Consider the following 14,690-nt stretch of genomic DNA (forward strand, 5'->3'; position numbering starts at 1 on the left):
CATGTAGGGTGTGTCAAGAAGAATTGAATGAGTCTAATATTATATTTTTTGTTTTTAAAATATATCATGTAATTTTAATAATACAATTTTGGAGGTAAGGGTACATTTGAGATCGTAATGTAACACTTTTTTGCAAATCAATGAGTGACGCCTGAACAAGATTCTGAGCATATTCCTTTTTCGTAACATCACTGCCCCAGAGTATTTATTTTTTGACACTAAGCAAGTGAAAAAGGTTTCAATGACGCGATAGCGAGCATTCCTTAATAAGTACAATGGGGCTTCAATCCTATGATAGGGGGGCATTCCTTAACGAGTACAATGACAAGCTGAATGAAATATGGGTAGAAAATCGATATCAACTTCTTTCATGATTATTCAATAGGAATTTGAGAGTCATTAGAAGCGATGAAAGGTCCTAGGAAACTACAAATAGAAAATAATTCAATTTATATAGATATATAGGATAACAAATCATCTATTCTATGGGCCTATGCAACTAGGAAATCTCAACATCCACCGGGAAGCACGTTTTGATTATGTTATGATTATGCGAGGAAAGAAAGTAGATGAACGTCGTAGTCGACCTGGACGTTTGGACTGCTGGAGTTACTTAAATGTATGCGCTCGGGAGATCGTGGGAAAGCGAGAATGATGTCAGTATAATTAGAGAGTAATTAGACAATAATTAGACGCCATGGAAGCAGCTCAAGGATAAAAGAAGGTCGAGCGCCTTCTTTTTCTCAGCGCTAGTAAGTAACGCCCGCTTCTTCTGCCTCCTCCTCCTCCTCCTCCTCCTCCTCTAACGCCCGCTTCTTCTGCTTCTTCTTCTTCTTCTTCCTCCTCCTCCTCCTCCCCCTCCTCCTCCTCCTCCTCCTCCTCCTGATCTATGACTCTGCCTAAGGCCGTAGCTCATCCAGTAATGCTTATATCGACCTGTATCTTCTCGGAGGAAGCGCCTTTGATCATCACACGAAGACGCGAGGTTGATTGATCGCTCGAGGTGATATGGAAGATTTACTGTATATTGCTGGGATGGTCGAACAGCGTTACTTGATCTCTGATCCACCCTCTCGTCTTCGTCTGGTGACCTAAGACTCTCCCACGTCCCTTTGCATTCATCCAACGCAACATCGTCATCCTCTTGTAAGATGTTGTCTCCTTCTTTGCCGCTTCTCAAGTGTTGTCCTTTACGAAGGTGAGGGTCATCACTAAGATATTATTTACGCTTTTTGCACGTCAATCTAAACCTTTGCAAGTGCATCATCAATGTCATCCTTGAAGGAGCTACCTTCGAACTCTAGGGCCCCGTTTACATAATTCCAAGGTTGCTTCGATTCTCTACTTTCAATCAATAGGCAAGTAACCAAGTACAACTAGCTAATGTTGCACTTGATATCCTCCAACTTCCAAGAGCCTACACCTTCGGACCTTAGAGATTGTGCGCAATGTGATGATTGTCTACCAAAAGAAAAAATCATGTCCCTATTAAGGTAATATTTTGCTTCTCCATATGTAGCATTAAGATGTGCTGACTTCATGCTTATACATATATAACAATTCCAAATGACTGCAAACTCACACTGTTTCTATGTTCGATGAGAATATCCAATAACACAAGTATTCGTCTACTAATTTGCTAGTGTCGTCTCTAGTTATTTGAGGTAATCATGCAATCCATAACTTTAGACTTGGGTAGTAAATATGCTAAGAGACTGAGGAATATGGCCTTCTAATTATATGACTTCACGTTTATGTCACCCATCTATATTGATAAACCCTTTCATCACCATAGAAGCTTATATTTTTCCATTTGATATGATAATGTTCTAAAAAAGAAGGTATATTGCAATATATATAACCTTGATGATATTGATTACAATACAACTAATAAATCTAGCATGAGACAATGGATCTCACTATTCTCATTTTGACATGAAGGATATTTAAAATTGTTTTTTGAGCTCACAATCAAAATATTGTTGCCATGTTTCAATAGAAAGATAAGAGACTAAAAGTGGATGCCACTACACAAACCAAAGAATTACAAAGTTCTACTTGCCATTTTGATTGCATTGAATAAGATGCAGCATTCTTTCATAGCTTTAAAAGTTTATCCCTCTTGAGTATATCAATGATACAATTGGTCAAAGTTGAGCTTGAATGTAATATTAAATCTCAATTTTGAGAGAGAGAGAGAGAGAGAGAGAGAGAGAGAGAGAGAGAGAGAGAGAGAGAGAGAGAGAGAGAGAGAGAGAGAGAGAGAGAGAGAGAGAGAGAGAGAGAGAGTCTCAAAGGTAGACTTCAAGATGTGTCATGGAGCATGCATAGAAAGAGAATCCATTTTCTAACTCAAAGGTGCATTATTTCTTTTCCTTTCTATTGTGTTGCTTTTTGCAATTCTTATATTGGAGTAAAATGCATGATTAGCTATAGGGCTTAATGCAACTATGCATGACTTTCATAGGCTTAATGTGGGGGTACATGTACAATTAAATAGTTTGAATCAAATCTGAGAATGCAGGGTGATGCATGTTATGTAGCATGCATTTGCACATCCAATACACATAGTATGTTTGCAAATTTGCAATGATCATAGATGTGGTGGAATTTTTTAGTGTGATTTTTGATTTGTACAAAGGTCTTATATTTGGTATTTGATTTAAAAATATATATATTTTGGCTTTGAAAGCTACATCTCAAGACAAACATTTTCTTAGGCTCAATATGTTTACATGGCTAGCGATGTCTACTTATCTCCACTCGATGTATTTCTTTGCATATACACTTTAAGTTGTAATAGTCTTTTTCATATCAATATGCAAGTAATAAAAATATCTATTATCTATAGTTATCTTTCTAGTAACAAGTTTTGAGTAGCAACCCATGGAGAGTTTGAGTGGTGCTTTCCATGATATCAAAAGATGTTAGAGACACTTTGAAGTTCTCAACAAGAGAACACAAGTTCTAGACATAAGTTCAAGTTCAATAGAGTATACTATTGGAAAAAATGTTGAATGCACTCTAACTTGTAGAATTTGTATACAACTCACTACTATGATTTTTTAACCAAGAATAAAAACAATTTAACATTTATTTTAGTTCATTCGCATTGTCGTGAAGAAACATTTGCCTAGAAATTTCCACACTTTTCAATATGATTTTAGAAGTAATAAAATATTTAAATTAATTTTTAAAAGGGATATCATTCCATCAAATAAGCTACAAAAATGTAAATACGTATGTAAACACCCTATAAATTCTTGAAAAGACAATACAACTTTGAGATATATTTTGAAGCTTAATAGTGTGGAGCATTGAAAAATGAGTTGAACAACTAGCAATATATAAAAGATTGACAATTTGGTCTTGCTCATTAGCACTTGTCTTGAAGAAACATATTTTAGCATAAAATTATATACTGTGATATGATCCTATAAATATAAACATATTTAATTTACATACCCAAAGTATTTTATTATATCATGAGTTTAGAAGATGTCAGCACATATGTATAAAGATACAAAATATTAATCTATCCTTGGGATAGATTCATATTAGGTTATTAGTAAGTTATTAGAGTAAAAGTAAGAAAGAAAAACTTATACATTGAAGTGTGCAACCTTTTACATATTCATGACCTTATACATGACCCACTTGGAGGGTAAAATCCTTATAGGGAACCATGAATAAACTCTATATTACTTGAATGTAGCCTTTTAAACCTTTACAACCTTGTATATGAGCACTTAGAGGATGAACTCCTTTTTGGGAACTAGAGATACATCATATATCACATCCAAAAGCTCCTTTAGAACCCTCACATGCTTAACACATGGAGATTTGAAGGGATTTCTATGTAAGCATGCATTTGTATTACAAGAAATTTTTCAAAAGATGAATAGATCTTGTATAAAGCTTAAAAGAAACATCCATTGCATGGATTTTGTAGATCCATGCATCTAAAAACACAACATAAAACATAAATTTTGCTTCCAAGAACAAGACAATTCTCTAGGATCATATTCTTCAATGTCTCATAATGCTACAATGAGATTTTGAACTTCCCTTTCTGAGGAGGTTTGGAGTATCCAACCTCCACCAATAGACTTTCAAAATTTAGGTTTAGTTGTGATTTCAAGCTTCACCCATAAAAATAAGTGAGGAAATAAAGCATAAAAAATTCATATCAAATTTCAAGATAGCCTAAAAGGAGCTTGTGAGCTTAGCATCTAATCCATGCTTTTCGATATTCTATGTTCCAAACTTTTTCTAAGAATGTTAAGAAATAAGAGAGAAGAATGCTTTGGGGTGCCATCATGCAAGGTACAAGTATTAAAAAGCATCATCTCATCATGGCAACCTTCCACCATGCCCCATCTTCAATTTAATGCCATATAATTTTCTAGTTTTTTTCAATAGCAATCGTATTTAGGATGGCATCGCCATGAATCATTCATGCAAGGACTCCATGTCACATGTGAGCTGTTAATTTCTCTTCTTCTCTTCTCGTCAAGTTTTCCTAGCAAGGCAAAGTTATAGACTTAGTATTTATGTGTGAGATATTGATGACCCCGAACCCATCTCGAATCCTTCTCTCCATGTCATACAACCTAAGGGTCTCATTAAGGCTTTAAAAAAGTAATCTTTTAAGTCTCCAAGCCTCATTTGAGTCACTAAAAATGAATTGAAACTTCCATCATTTCTAGAGATCTTGGTCTTCACTTTGACAACAAGACTCATATCACATACAAACAAGTCTTATAAGCATTCTAGTTTTCCATACCCTAACTTACTACCTTTACAAAAAACTAGGACTATAAATATAAACAAGAGTCCTCCTATCTTGCAAAAAGATGTGACAATGTATACCTTTGCATGCAACTTTTCCTAGTATGTGCATATGCATAGCTATGCGTAAACCATAAACACGCATGGATATTATTAAGTGTATACCTACATATGTGCTACATATATGTACATTCATATGCATATAATAGCCTATGTGTATTCATCTACATAGTCTATATGTATGCATAGCCTTGTATCTGTATGTGTATCCTATGTGTATATTTATACATAGATTGTGCTATGGCTTACATTACATATACATAGCATATCATAGCTTATGGCATGGATTAAATGTATAATTATGTGTATACCTATGTCTATATATAGCCTATATTTATGCATATGCATAGCCTATGCATATACATAGGTTACACATAGTCATTGCATAGGCTATGTATATACATATGCATAGGCTATGCATATACATACACATATGAATACACACATGTATAGCACACATTCACATATTCATATACACACATACATATATATAGCCTATGAATATGTGTAGCATGTATGTGCATGTGTATGTGTAGCCTATGCATATGTGTAGCATATACTTATTTGTATGTTTACCCTATGCATATATTTGTAGCCTACATATGTAACATATGCATATGCACATGCCATGTTAGGCTACAAATCGTGATGTGATGTGATGTGGTTTGTAGATGTGTTTGATCATCTTGTTGCAAATATTGATGTGGGTGGGGTTGTCATGTAAGAATCCTAACCTTGCATTGAGAGAGAGAATGCATCACATGATAACTACATGTCAAAGGTGGTGGTGCTATTTAGGCATCCCTCTATTACATTTGAGTTGTATGAAATACAACTAACCCTTGGTCTTCTTAGCTATTATGATGACTACATTATGAAAATTTTTTGGTAGTAATTATAACCTCTCCCGATTGCTAGGCTAGTCACATAAAGACATATTAGCCAAGCAAGATAAATGCATATGTTAATCATAGGGATTTCTTTAAATACTTTATTGACATGTCTAAGTACAAGAAAGGATCCAAAAAATGATTGCTCAAAATAAGTTGGTAGTTAAATTAAGTGCACTAAAAAACAAAGGGGAGGGTATAATAAGGCCTAAATCCTATATCAATGCTGATTACTATACATGGCGTAGAGTGAGATGAGGCAAAAGATAGGGTGGAGCTTGGATTCTTTCACCCACAATAGAGGAAGGTATGACAATTGAGTGATTTGACATTAGGGGAGATTTGGACTCACTCTTGGGCCTTGTAATAATTTCCATGTCATCATCTTATTAAAAAAAGGGGCCCCACAAATAACTATCCTTTGTACTTCAAGACTACTTCATGTAACATTATCATTAGAAAGGTCTTGATAAGACAATTCTAACACACTAATCTTCGACAAGTTTGGAGTTTATATGCTCAACTTTTGGCCTCTTGACCAAAAGGTAACCTCAAAAGTTTAGTAGTGGTAGCCTCAACCCCATTTGTCCTTATGAAGTATTCCCTATAACTCCAAAAAACTTAAAAGGCCCAAAAGTGACTCCACATCTCCCCTAATGATTGTTGCATTTTGAATCAAGAGAAATTAATATGTGGGAAGTGTAGTTTGTAAGTATTTACATTTCTTCTTAAGTTTTGTGGGATTAAATTTGTGATTGATTTTCTAATCATCATAGAACTTTTATTTTACAATTTAACATTGTGGGTCAAAATCCTACTAGGTATTGTGGGATGACTTATAAGGACAATTAGAACGGATTTGACATATATATGAGAAGAGCTTATCAAGAAGAAAATGTGGCATGAAATTACAATAAGTAGAATTTGGTAAGTCATTCCTTTTAACATACATACTGCAACTTTAGTTAATTGTAAGATTATATTTTCCACATCTATAGGAAAAGCAATATAATGAGATAGTCTAAGAGGAAGAGAGCTAAGGAGTGGTGATGTAGGGAATGATAAGGAGGGTGATGATGATGATGATGTTGGGAACAATGAAGAGGTTGATGATTTATGATCCATATGTACAGTGTAGTACATACGTTGTTCTATACTACAAGCCATAATAAGTGGCTTTGAACTTATGTAAACATATTTCTTACACTTCTTTGTAAATATATAGTAATATAGGATAGACTTGGTTATTTTCATTCTTATTTTATATTATCATTAAACCTTTTATTTTGCCAATCTTTGGTCCTATATGTTTAAAGATGAGTTGTATTTGTGTAAAAAATCACTACAAGGATTTGGGCCATTAGCGACTCCGATTAGCGACGGCGGATACCGGCGTCGCTATTGGCGTCACTAATAGCGTCGTAATTTGCGATGCAAATAGCGACGCCGCAAGGAAAAAACGCGGCCGAAACCCGAGCGTGGTTTTCATTTCTTTTGCTTCGAGTTTTGAGAGCGAGAGCGAGGGAGAGAGCGAAGGCTTTGTGAGAGAAGAGGAAGAAGACTTGCTGCTGCCGCCGCCGCCGCCGCCACCGCCGTTGTTCGCGAAGGAGAGGAGGAGCCTTCATCGCAAAGAGAAGCCGCCCCACGCTCGCCATATCTCATTGGTGAGTCTCCCTCTCTCTTTCTTTTGCTTGTTCAAGGTTTAAATCACTCTCTTTTGCTTGTTTAGGAGAGGAAATGAAAGAGAAGGAGAGGGAGAGGGAGAGAGAGGGAGAGAAAGAGAGGGAGAGGGAGAGGGAGAGAAAGAGAAAGAGAAAGAGAGGGAGAGTGCATTCTCTCTCTCCCCCTCCCTTTTGCTTCTTTAATGTTTAAATAAAGAGATTTTTTGCTTGTTTAGGAGAGGAAATGAGAGAGTAAGAGAGAAAGAGAGGGAGAGGGAGAGGGAGAGGGAGGGGGAGGAAATAAGAGAGGGAGAGAAAGAGAAAGAGAGGGAGATTCTCTCTCTCCCTCTCCCTTTTGCTTGTTTAATGTTTAAATCACTTTCTTTTTTGCTTGTTTAGGAGAGGAAATGAGAGAGAAAGAGAGGGACAGGGAGAGGGAGGGGAAGGAAATGAGAGAGGGAGAGAAAGAAAAAGAGAGGGAGAGCGCATCGTCTCTCTCCCTCTCCCTTTTGTTTGTTTAATGTTTAAATCACTTTATTTTTTGCTTGTTTAGGAAATGAGAGAGAAAGAGAGATAGAGAGGGAGAGAAAGAGAAAGAGAGGGAGAGGGAGGGGAAGGAAATGAGAGAGGGAGAGAAAGAGAAAGAGAGGGAGAGGGAGAGGGAGAGAAAGAGAAAGAGAAAGAGAGGGAGAGTGCATTCTCTCTCTCCCTCTCCCTTTTGCTTGTTTAATGTTTAAATCACTTTCTTTTTTGCTTGTTTAGGAGAGGAAACGAGAGAGTAAGAGAGAAAGAGAGGGAGAGGGAGAGGGAGGGGAAGGGGAAGGAAATTTAAGATAATAGACTTATCGATAATGGTATGCAATGTGCTTTGCCATGGGCCACGTACATTGGTGACTCTTTAAGATGGCTTAAAAATGGTCAATTCCTTCATAATGTCCAAGTAGGGGATCTAATTGTGATATGCATAATTCATTGTTTTTGTATTAACTTTATAGGCATACCAAATTAGAAATCATGCCAACTAGTCAATGGAAGGACTAAAAGAAAATGATACCCTAGCTAATGGTCATTACGATACTTCATCAAAATGAACCCAGAAGTATTGTTATAGAAGAAGAAACCCTTAAATTAAGTATAGGATATTTTCTCTCAGGTCTTATGACTATGAGTAGAATTGATTGAAATAAATTTTATTACTATAGTTATTAAATTTCATAGATGGCGTGCATTAATTTTAAAATGGATTACTTATACTCAAAGCCGAGATATAACAAATAATTATCTACCGAGACAAACAAATCCTTGAGCATGATACAAGGCCAAGATATAGCATCGGAAAATCTCTCAACTACTATATACAATGCAAGATTTATGGTCAACTTGCAACTTGACGTACATCTCCATAAAGCTATCCATTTAAGCCTCGTTTGCTGTAATGTAGATAAGATGGAAAACAAAGAAGGTCTTATTGTTCAAGACCGCGAGACGTATCTTAATCAGCGTGTCGCATGTCCTTGCTCTCAATGCAAGTTGGCAAATAGACGAAAATGCCGATTGTCTATAGAACATGTACGATGATTTGGCGAGTTTCAATCTGAGATCATTGATCAGGCGATTGCGGATTTTCAGCAAACGGTAATTTGAAGTTAATATTAATCATGCATTGTACTCTCAAGCTAATTGAAAACCATACACAATAAAGATTGGGTCTTGTTGGCAAATTTTCTATCCAGGGGGGTGATGTCTCGACCCAAGGGGGAGTGCACCCTTTGCGGCCAATTAGAAGAGTTCGTGGATGTGCGATGGATGGATTGCAGGAGCCAATCGGCCACTCGCAAGGCCCATCTATACCGTCAATGCCAGAGGAGACGGACAACCTTCCCGACCTACCTACAATCTTGGAGCCTGAGATGGAGGCAATGATCGATGCATTGATTCCCATGGATGTTGAGACATCTGACCCGCTTAGAGAGGAAGCATCCATACCATTATATGATGGGTCTCGAGTATCTCTGTTGAAGACATTGCTTGCACTCTTAAGTGTGCAAGCAAAATACGGTTGGAGCAATACGAGTGTGACTGAGTTATTCAGGTACCTTGCACACAGGCTTCATTGATTTTTTTTAAACAGTATTATTGCAAACATTTGTGTTTTTTCAAGGTGTTTTATGATTTTTTTTAGGTTATTGAAATATCATATTTTACCACATGCAAATACCATGCCTGAGTCTCGTGATGATGCACGACATGTTTTACGGAAGCTTGGCATGGACTACAATAACATCCATGCATGTATCAACGACTGTATATTGTTTCGAGATGAATACGAGACTATGGAGACATGTCCAAAGTGTGGTGCTCACAGGTATCGACCGGACTTGCAAGGGCAAACCATCCCTCAAAAAGTTCTCAGACACTTTCCGCTCATCCCCTGCATAAACCACATGTTTCGCACGTCTGCCATGGCAAGCTTGACAACGTGGCATGTGCAGAATAGGTCCACGGATGGAGTTCAACAAATATCAGCGGATTCGCGTGCATGGAGCCACATTGACTCTACCTTCCCAGGCTTTGCGCGAGAGCCAAGGAATCTTCGGCTCGGTCTCACCATGGATGGTGTGAACCCATTCGGTCTATGCTCGACTTCTTACAGTGTGTGGCCTATAGTGCTTGTCAACTACAACATCCCTCCATGGCTTTCTACGAAGAAAGGACATCTCATCCTTAGCTTGCTCGTCTCGGGCCACTACAAAGTAAAAAATTTGGACGTGTATCTTCGTCCATTAGTCGATGAGCTTAAGATTTTGTGGGAGGAGGGGGTCACGGTGCAAGATATGAGCAGGCGCGATGGTCGGCGGAAGTCAGCCAATATTCGAGCCATTCTCATGTGGACGATGCATGACTTTCCGGGATTGGAAGAGTGCTCAGGTGAGCAGACCTTTGTTCTCGCTGGTAATATCTATATTTTATTTCATTCAATCAAGTATTCACTAGGTCGTGGCTCGCCTTACAGGTCTGGTTACCTCAAGTTATCATGCATGTCCATTGTGTGGGCCACAGCTAGACTCCCGAAGGTCACGAACCATGAAGAAGATGGTATATCAAGGACACGCCGCTTTCTTGCCAGAGGATCATAAACTCAGGGAAGGTTTTCTTGGACGACCTCCAGCACGTATGAACGCTGCAAGCTGGTATGAACTGAAAATGGTAAACCCGGAATCACATCCAAATGGAATGCGACGGTTCTCAGTTTTCTACGAGTTGCCATATTGGACCCACTTATAGGTCAACCACTTGTTGGATCCCATGCATATTTTCAAGAATGTGGGCAGCTTGCTATGGGACCACATCACAGGAAAGAGAGACACTATAGGGTCACGAATGGATTTAAAGGAGATAGGTAAGATGGAGGCGCTTTGGCCAGTCGAGTACTGAAGGGGGAGTGCAGCTTCCTCGTGCTCCCTGGGTTTTGTTTACCAAAGAAGAGTGCATTGTGAAGCAAGTAATCAAGTATATCCGCACTCCGACAGGTATGATGCGTTCTCTCAGGTCCGCATTTTCTAAAGATGACCAAATGTTTGGGCTAAAATCCCATGATTGGCATAAGATATATCAGGTTTGTGAACAGAATGGATTTTAATTAGCATGGACATTTTGCAATTTGAAAAGTGGCCATTATTCATAATGCTTTCTCATTTGTGGCAGTTTGTCCTACCAATCGCGATCGCGGGATGCCTTACTCCAGAAATTCGCGGGGCCATTTACAAGTTGTCGACTTTGGTGCAATGGATCTCACAAAAAGAGATTAAGACGTCCTCTATTGAATCCGCAAGGCGGGGAGCAGTTGAAACGGTTTGTCTCTTTGAGAAATACCTACCCACTAGCATGCTCACGATACAAGTTCACCTTCTTGTGCATCTTGTGGACGAAGTGGAGATTGCTGGACCTGTCCATACGCGATGGATGTCTTCTTGGAGTGCTTCATGAAAACCCTGAAAGGCTTTGTGCGACAACGAGCTCGTCCAGAAGGTAGCATGGCGGAAGGTTGGTTGGTGTCAGAGGCATTAGTGCATATCTCACAATGGCTACCAACGGTGGAACCAGACAATGAAATGCTATGGACGCTGAAGGACGATGATAGGATGACTGGAGATGTGGTAGTTGGAAATGGGGTAGAAAAAAGAATGGATGCCTTAATGGAAGAGAAGGTGAATCGCTTTTGTATGTTGCACCATGCCTCCACGGAGACGTGGCTCGCCAAGTACCAGATTGCAAGGCAAGATCGTGAGGAAGCGCGAGCTGAGTTCCAACGTAGTACGTGTCACCGACCGATTCGATATCCCGAAGGCATGGAGGAGATGCCGCGGTTTATGTCAACACGATGGTTTCATGGAGCCTTGACCGCAGCATCCAGCAAAGGGACAGAGGTCTCAATGGAGGAGTGGGAGTTCTCGAGGGGATGTAGTCCAAAGTTAATGAGGGGTTTAGAATGTGTCGTATCTAAATTTGCTTGCTACATCTAATTTGAGTGTTTCAATGTACAGTACAAAATATATAGTGCAGCGTGGTCGCATGGACGGCATTTTCGGGTGGAGCGTATTGACAAAATGCGCTCCACAATGGACTGTGGTGTCATGGCAAGGTTTGAGCAAGAGAGTCGGCGACGAGCAACGGATCCGAACACGGTTGTGGATGAGATGGAGTATTTTGGGAACTTGCAAAGTATTATTACGGTGGATTACCGTAGCTTCTCCATGATACTATTCGATGTGCAGTGGTTCAAAGTGGTACTTGGAGGAGCTGGAGCAATAGTTCGACGAGGTCCATCTGGATTTCTTGAAATAGATTCCAAAAAAAAAAGGACGGATTTGCGCAACACCTTTGTGTTGCCGGCCCATTGTGAACAGGTGCAAATAGTCATTTTCTTGCTAATTGTAATACAGCATGGTTTATGTCACAATGGTTTGAACTCGCTTTGTAAGTGTTTGTGAACAAGTAATCTTCTATCCAAACCCCCGACAACCTCGATGGTGGTATGTTATACCTTCAACTCCTCGAGGTACGAGAGTATATGATCAAAGCGATGTTCCAGGCATAGATGAAAAAAATATGTAAATAGAGGGGTCGATATTACAAGGGGTGGAGGCCACCGCAAGCTTGGAGCCCGCATCGGCTAACAATGATGGAAATACAGAAGTCGTAGAATTTTTTGAGAACGAGGCAGACTCGTTCTTTTGTGGTGACATGTCTATTGACCTTCCAGTGTATGCAGAGTTGTGTTAGGAGATTAACATGGGACCATAGAATACTTCATTCTTGGAGAATTGTATTACTCAATTCGTTGTTTAGATCTTCCATAAAGGTAGATAAGATATGCATTTTAAGAGGGATTTTTCAAAAATGATTTATATTACTGTACTTTGTATAGTTTAAATTGATTATTCTAACATCATTTTTTATATGTGCAGGTGACATTTTCAAGATGAGTCGAGGGATGAGCGATGAGGAGTTTCAGGATATGATGGCATGCATGTCTCCAAATCAGCTCGCGAGATTCAGAGAGATGGCAGACCAGGAGCTGTCTCGTTCTTCGTCAGGGCGCTCTGCTAGATCTGCTTCAGCGCGATCAGATGCTTCAGCTTCAAGCAGATGATCTCGACGCTGACAACTTGGGCCAGAGGGAGGGACTGCAGGAGGATCAGGGGGGTGCTGCTGTGGAGACACAGACGTGGTGTCTCCGTCTCGTCGTTCAGCTGGAGTTGCGTCACCTCCAGGATTTGTCACACCTGTGGGGACGTCTACTCCAGTTACTCCGGCTTTTGCGCAGCCATTGGCAGGTGGCACGCATTTTGGTGGCACTCCTTTTGGTGGCATCCCCTTTGGTGGCACCCCTTTGAGTGGCACTCTGGGAGAGGGTTCCCTCGTCGGTACACCGGATGTACAGGGGTCTCTTGGATATACCCAGGAGCGTGGACGGAGATGGGAGAGGGCCCATCTTAGGCAGACTCCTAGGGGTTATGGATACCTAGTGGATAGTAGGTCAGGAGCCATCATCATGAATGATGAGGGGAGGAGGGTGATGGCTCGCATGAGGGAGTTGTGCCAACAAGTTTTTCGGCACAATGTCCTGGATCATTGGAGGAACATACCGGAGGGGAGCAAGGACTACATAGCAGCATCCTTGCACGAGGAGTTCCCGGTGCCAGCCAGCAGTAGATAGATTCTCTACGGGCTGGATGATGGATTGCATGCGTGCATACATGTCACATAGACGATCCGACACACGCAAGGCAATCAAGAGTGGGGCTCCAAAGCCCGAGTGGTTAGATGCAGACGAATCAAGGTCGGATTGGTGCATCATCTTGGGAGTGGCGGCCATAGGACATATTTGGAGGACTTTGTAAGTTTCTCTTTTGTTTTGCTTATTTGTTTTTTTGAGATATTCTTTGTATTGACAATCATGTTTCTAACAGTTAGCATTTTGTTTTCTTTGCAGCACTCTATTACAAATCACCATCCGCAAGGCCTTGAGACTCGATATGCAGAGAGGCATGGTCTCAGGGCATTGATCGACTGATTGTATACACGCGGCGGCCCTGTAAGTCACTCATCTTTCTTGTCTGTAGTTACCATGAGATATTTGAATGCATTATTATATGGTGGATTGATATGTTGTTTCTTTTTCTGCAGAATCCGTTTGATGCTCCTTTGCGGCGGGATGAGCTTTCGGGAGACGAGGATTTGTAGCTCGCCCTTGGATCCTTAGAGCTCACACACCTTTAGTTTTTAGTCGCCTGATCTATGTAGACATTTTCTATGTATTAGTGATATCGTTTCATGATTGTACCAATCGCATTTTATGCGATCATGTATTTATTTCATGTATCAGTTTTATGATTTCAGTATGCATTCTTTTTGTTTGCAAGCGCTTTGTATGCAGCAGTGCAGAAACTATTTTGTCTGCCATAATTTTTTTTTCTCTATTACCGTCGCTATTTGCGTCGCAAATTTACTGCTCGCGTCGCTATTGGCATCCCTATGAGCGTCGCAAATTCTCTGTAACTATCGCTATATGCGACGCAGATAGCGACAATTCTATGGCGTCGTCAATAACGACGCTTTTTGCGACGACGGGAGCAAATTTTGTTGTATGTATTTTCATCACTTTAAACGTCAGTATAAGGTCTATATCTTGTAGTGAATTCCCAATGAGAAAGAAACAAGGAAAATAATAAAAACCAAGAAACCTTTCTCTATGCTTAGTCATTGTGTTGCAATGAGCACTCCT

At 39.7% G+C, this 14,690-nt stretch overlaps 1 protein-coding gene and 1 long non-coding RNA gene across 4 annotated transcripts; both read left to right on the top strand.

The window, feature by feature from the left end:
• Nucleotides 1-655: 655 nt before the first annotated feature.
• LOC148010883 (uncharacterized) lies at nt 656-14,337 on the top strand. 2 transcript variants are annotated; one of them, XR_015689560.1, is made up of 5 exons: nt 8,486-9,037; nt 9,136-9,494; nt 12,871-13,802; nt 13,899-14,000; nt 14,093-14,337. It is a non-coding gene; the product is annotated as an uncharacterized LOC148010883 (long non-coding RNA). The 2 variants fall into 2 exon arrangements; XR_015689561.1 differs by lacking the exons at nt 8,486-9,037; nt 9,136-9,494 and adding an exon at nt 656-7,405.
• LOC148010884 (uncharacterized) lies at nt 9,901-12,509 on the top strand. Of its 2 annotated transcripts, none has more exons than XM_087671995.1 (3): nt 9,901-10,330; nt 10,416-10,932; nt 11,108-12,509. In XM_087671995.1, exons 1-2 carry the CDS (start codon nt 10,012-10,014, stop codon nt 10,685-10,687), a joined length of 591 nt encoding a protein of 196 aa, XP_087528121.1. In that variant the 5' UTR covers nt 9,901-10,011; the 3' UTR covers nt 10,688-10,932; nt 11,108-12,509. Both variants share the same exon structure in this region, with proteins under 2 accessions (XP_087528121.1, XP_087528122.1).
• Nucleotides 14,338-14,690: the final 353 nt, after the last annotated feature.

This window comes from Lygodium microphyllum, chromosome 29 (genome assembly GCF_053477565.2).
Source record: "Lygodium microphyllum isolate KBCC chromosome 29, Lygodium_microphyllum_v1.1.10, whole genome shotgun sequence".
Taxonomy (NCBI): Eukaryota; Viridiplantae; Streptophyta; class Polypodiopsida; order Schizaeales; family Lygodiaceae; genus Lygodium; species Lygodium microphyllum.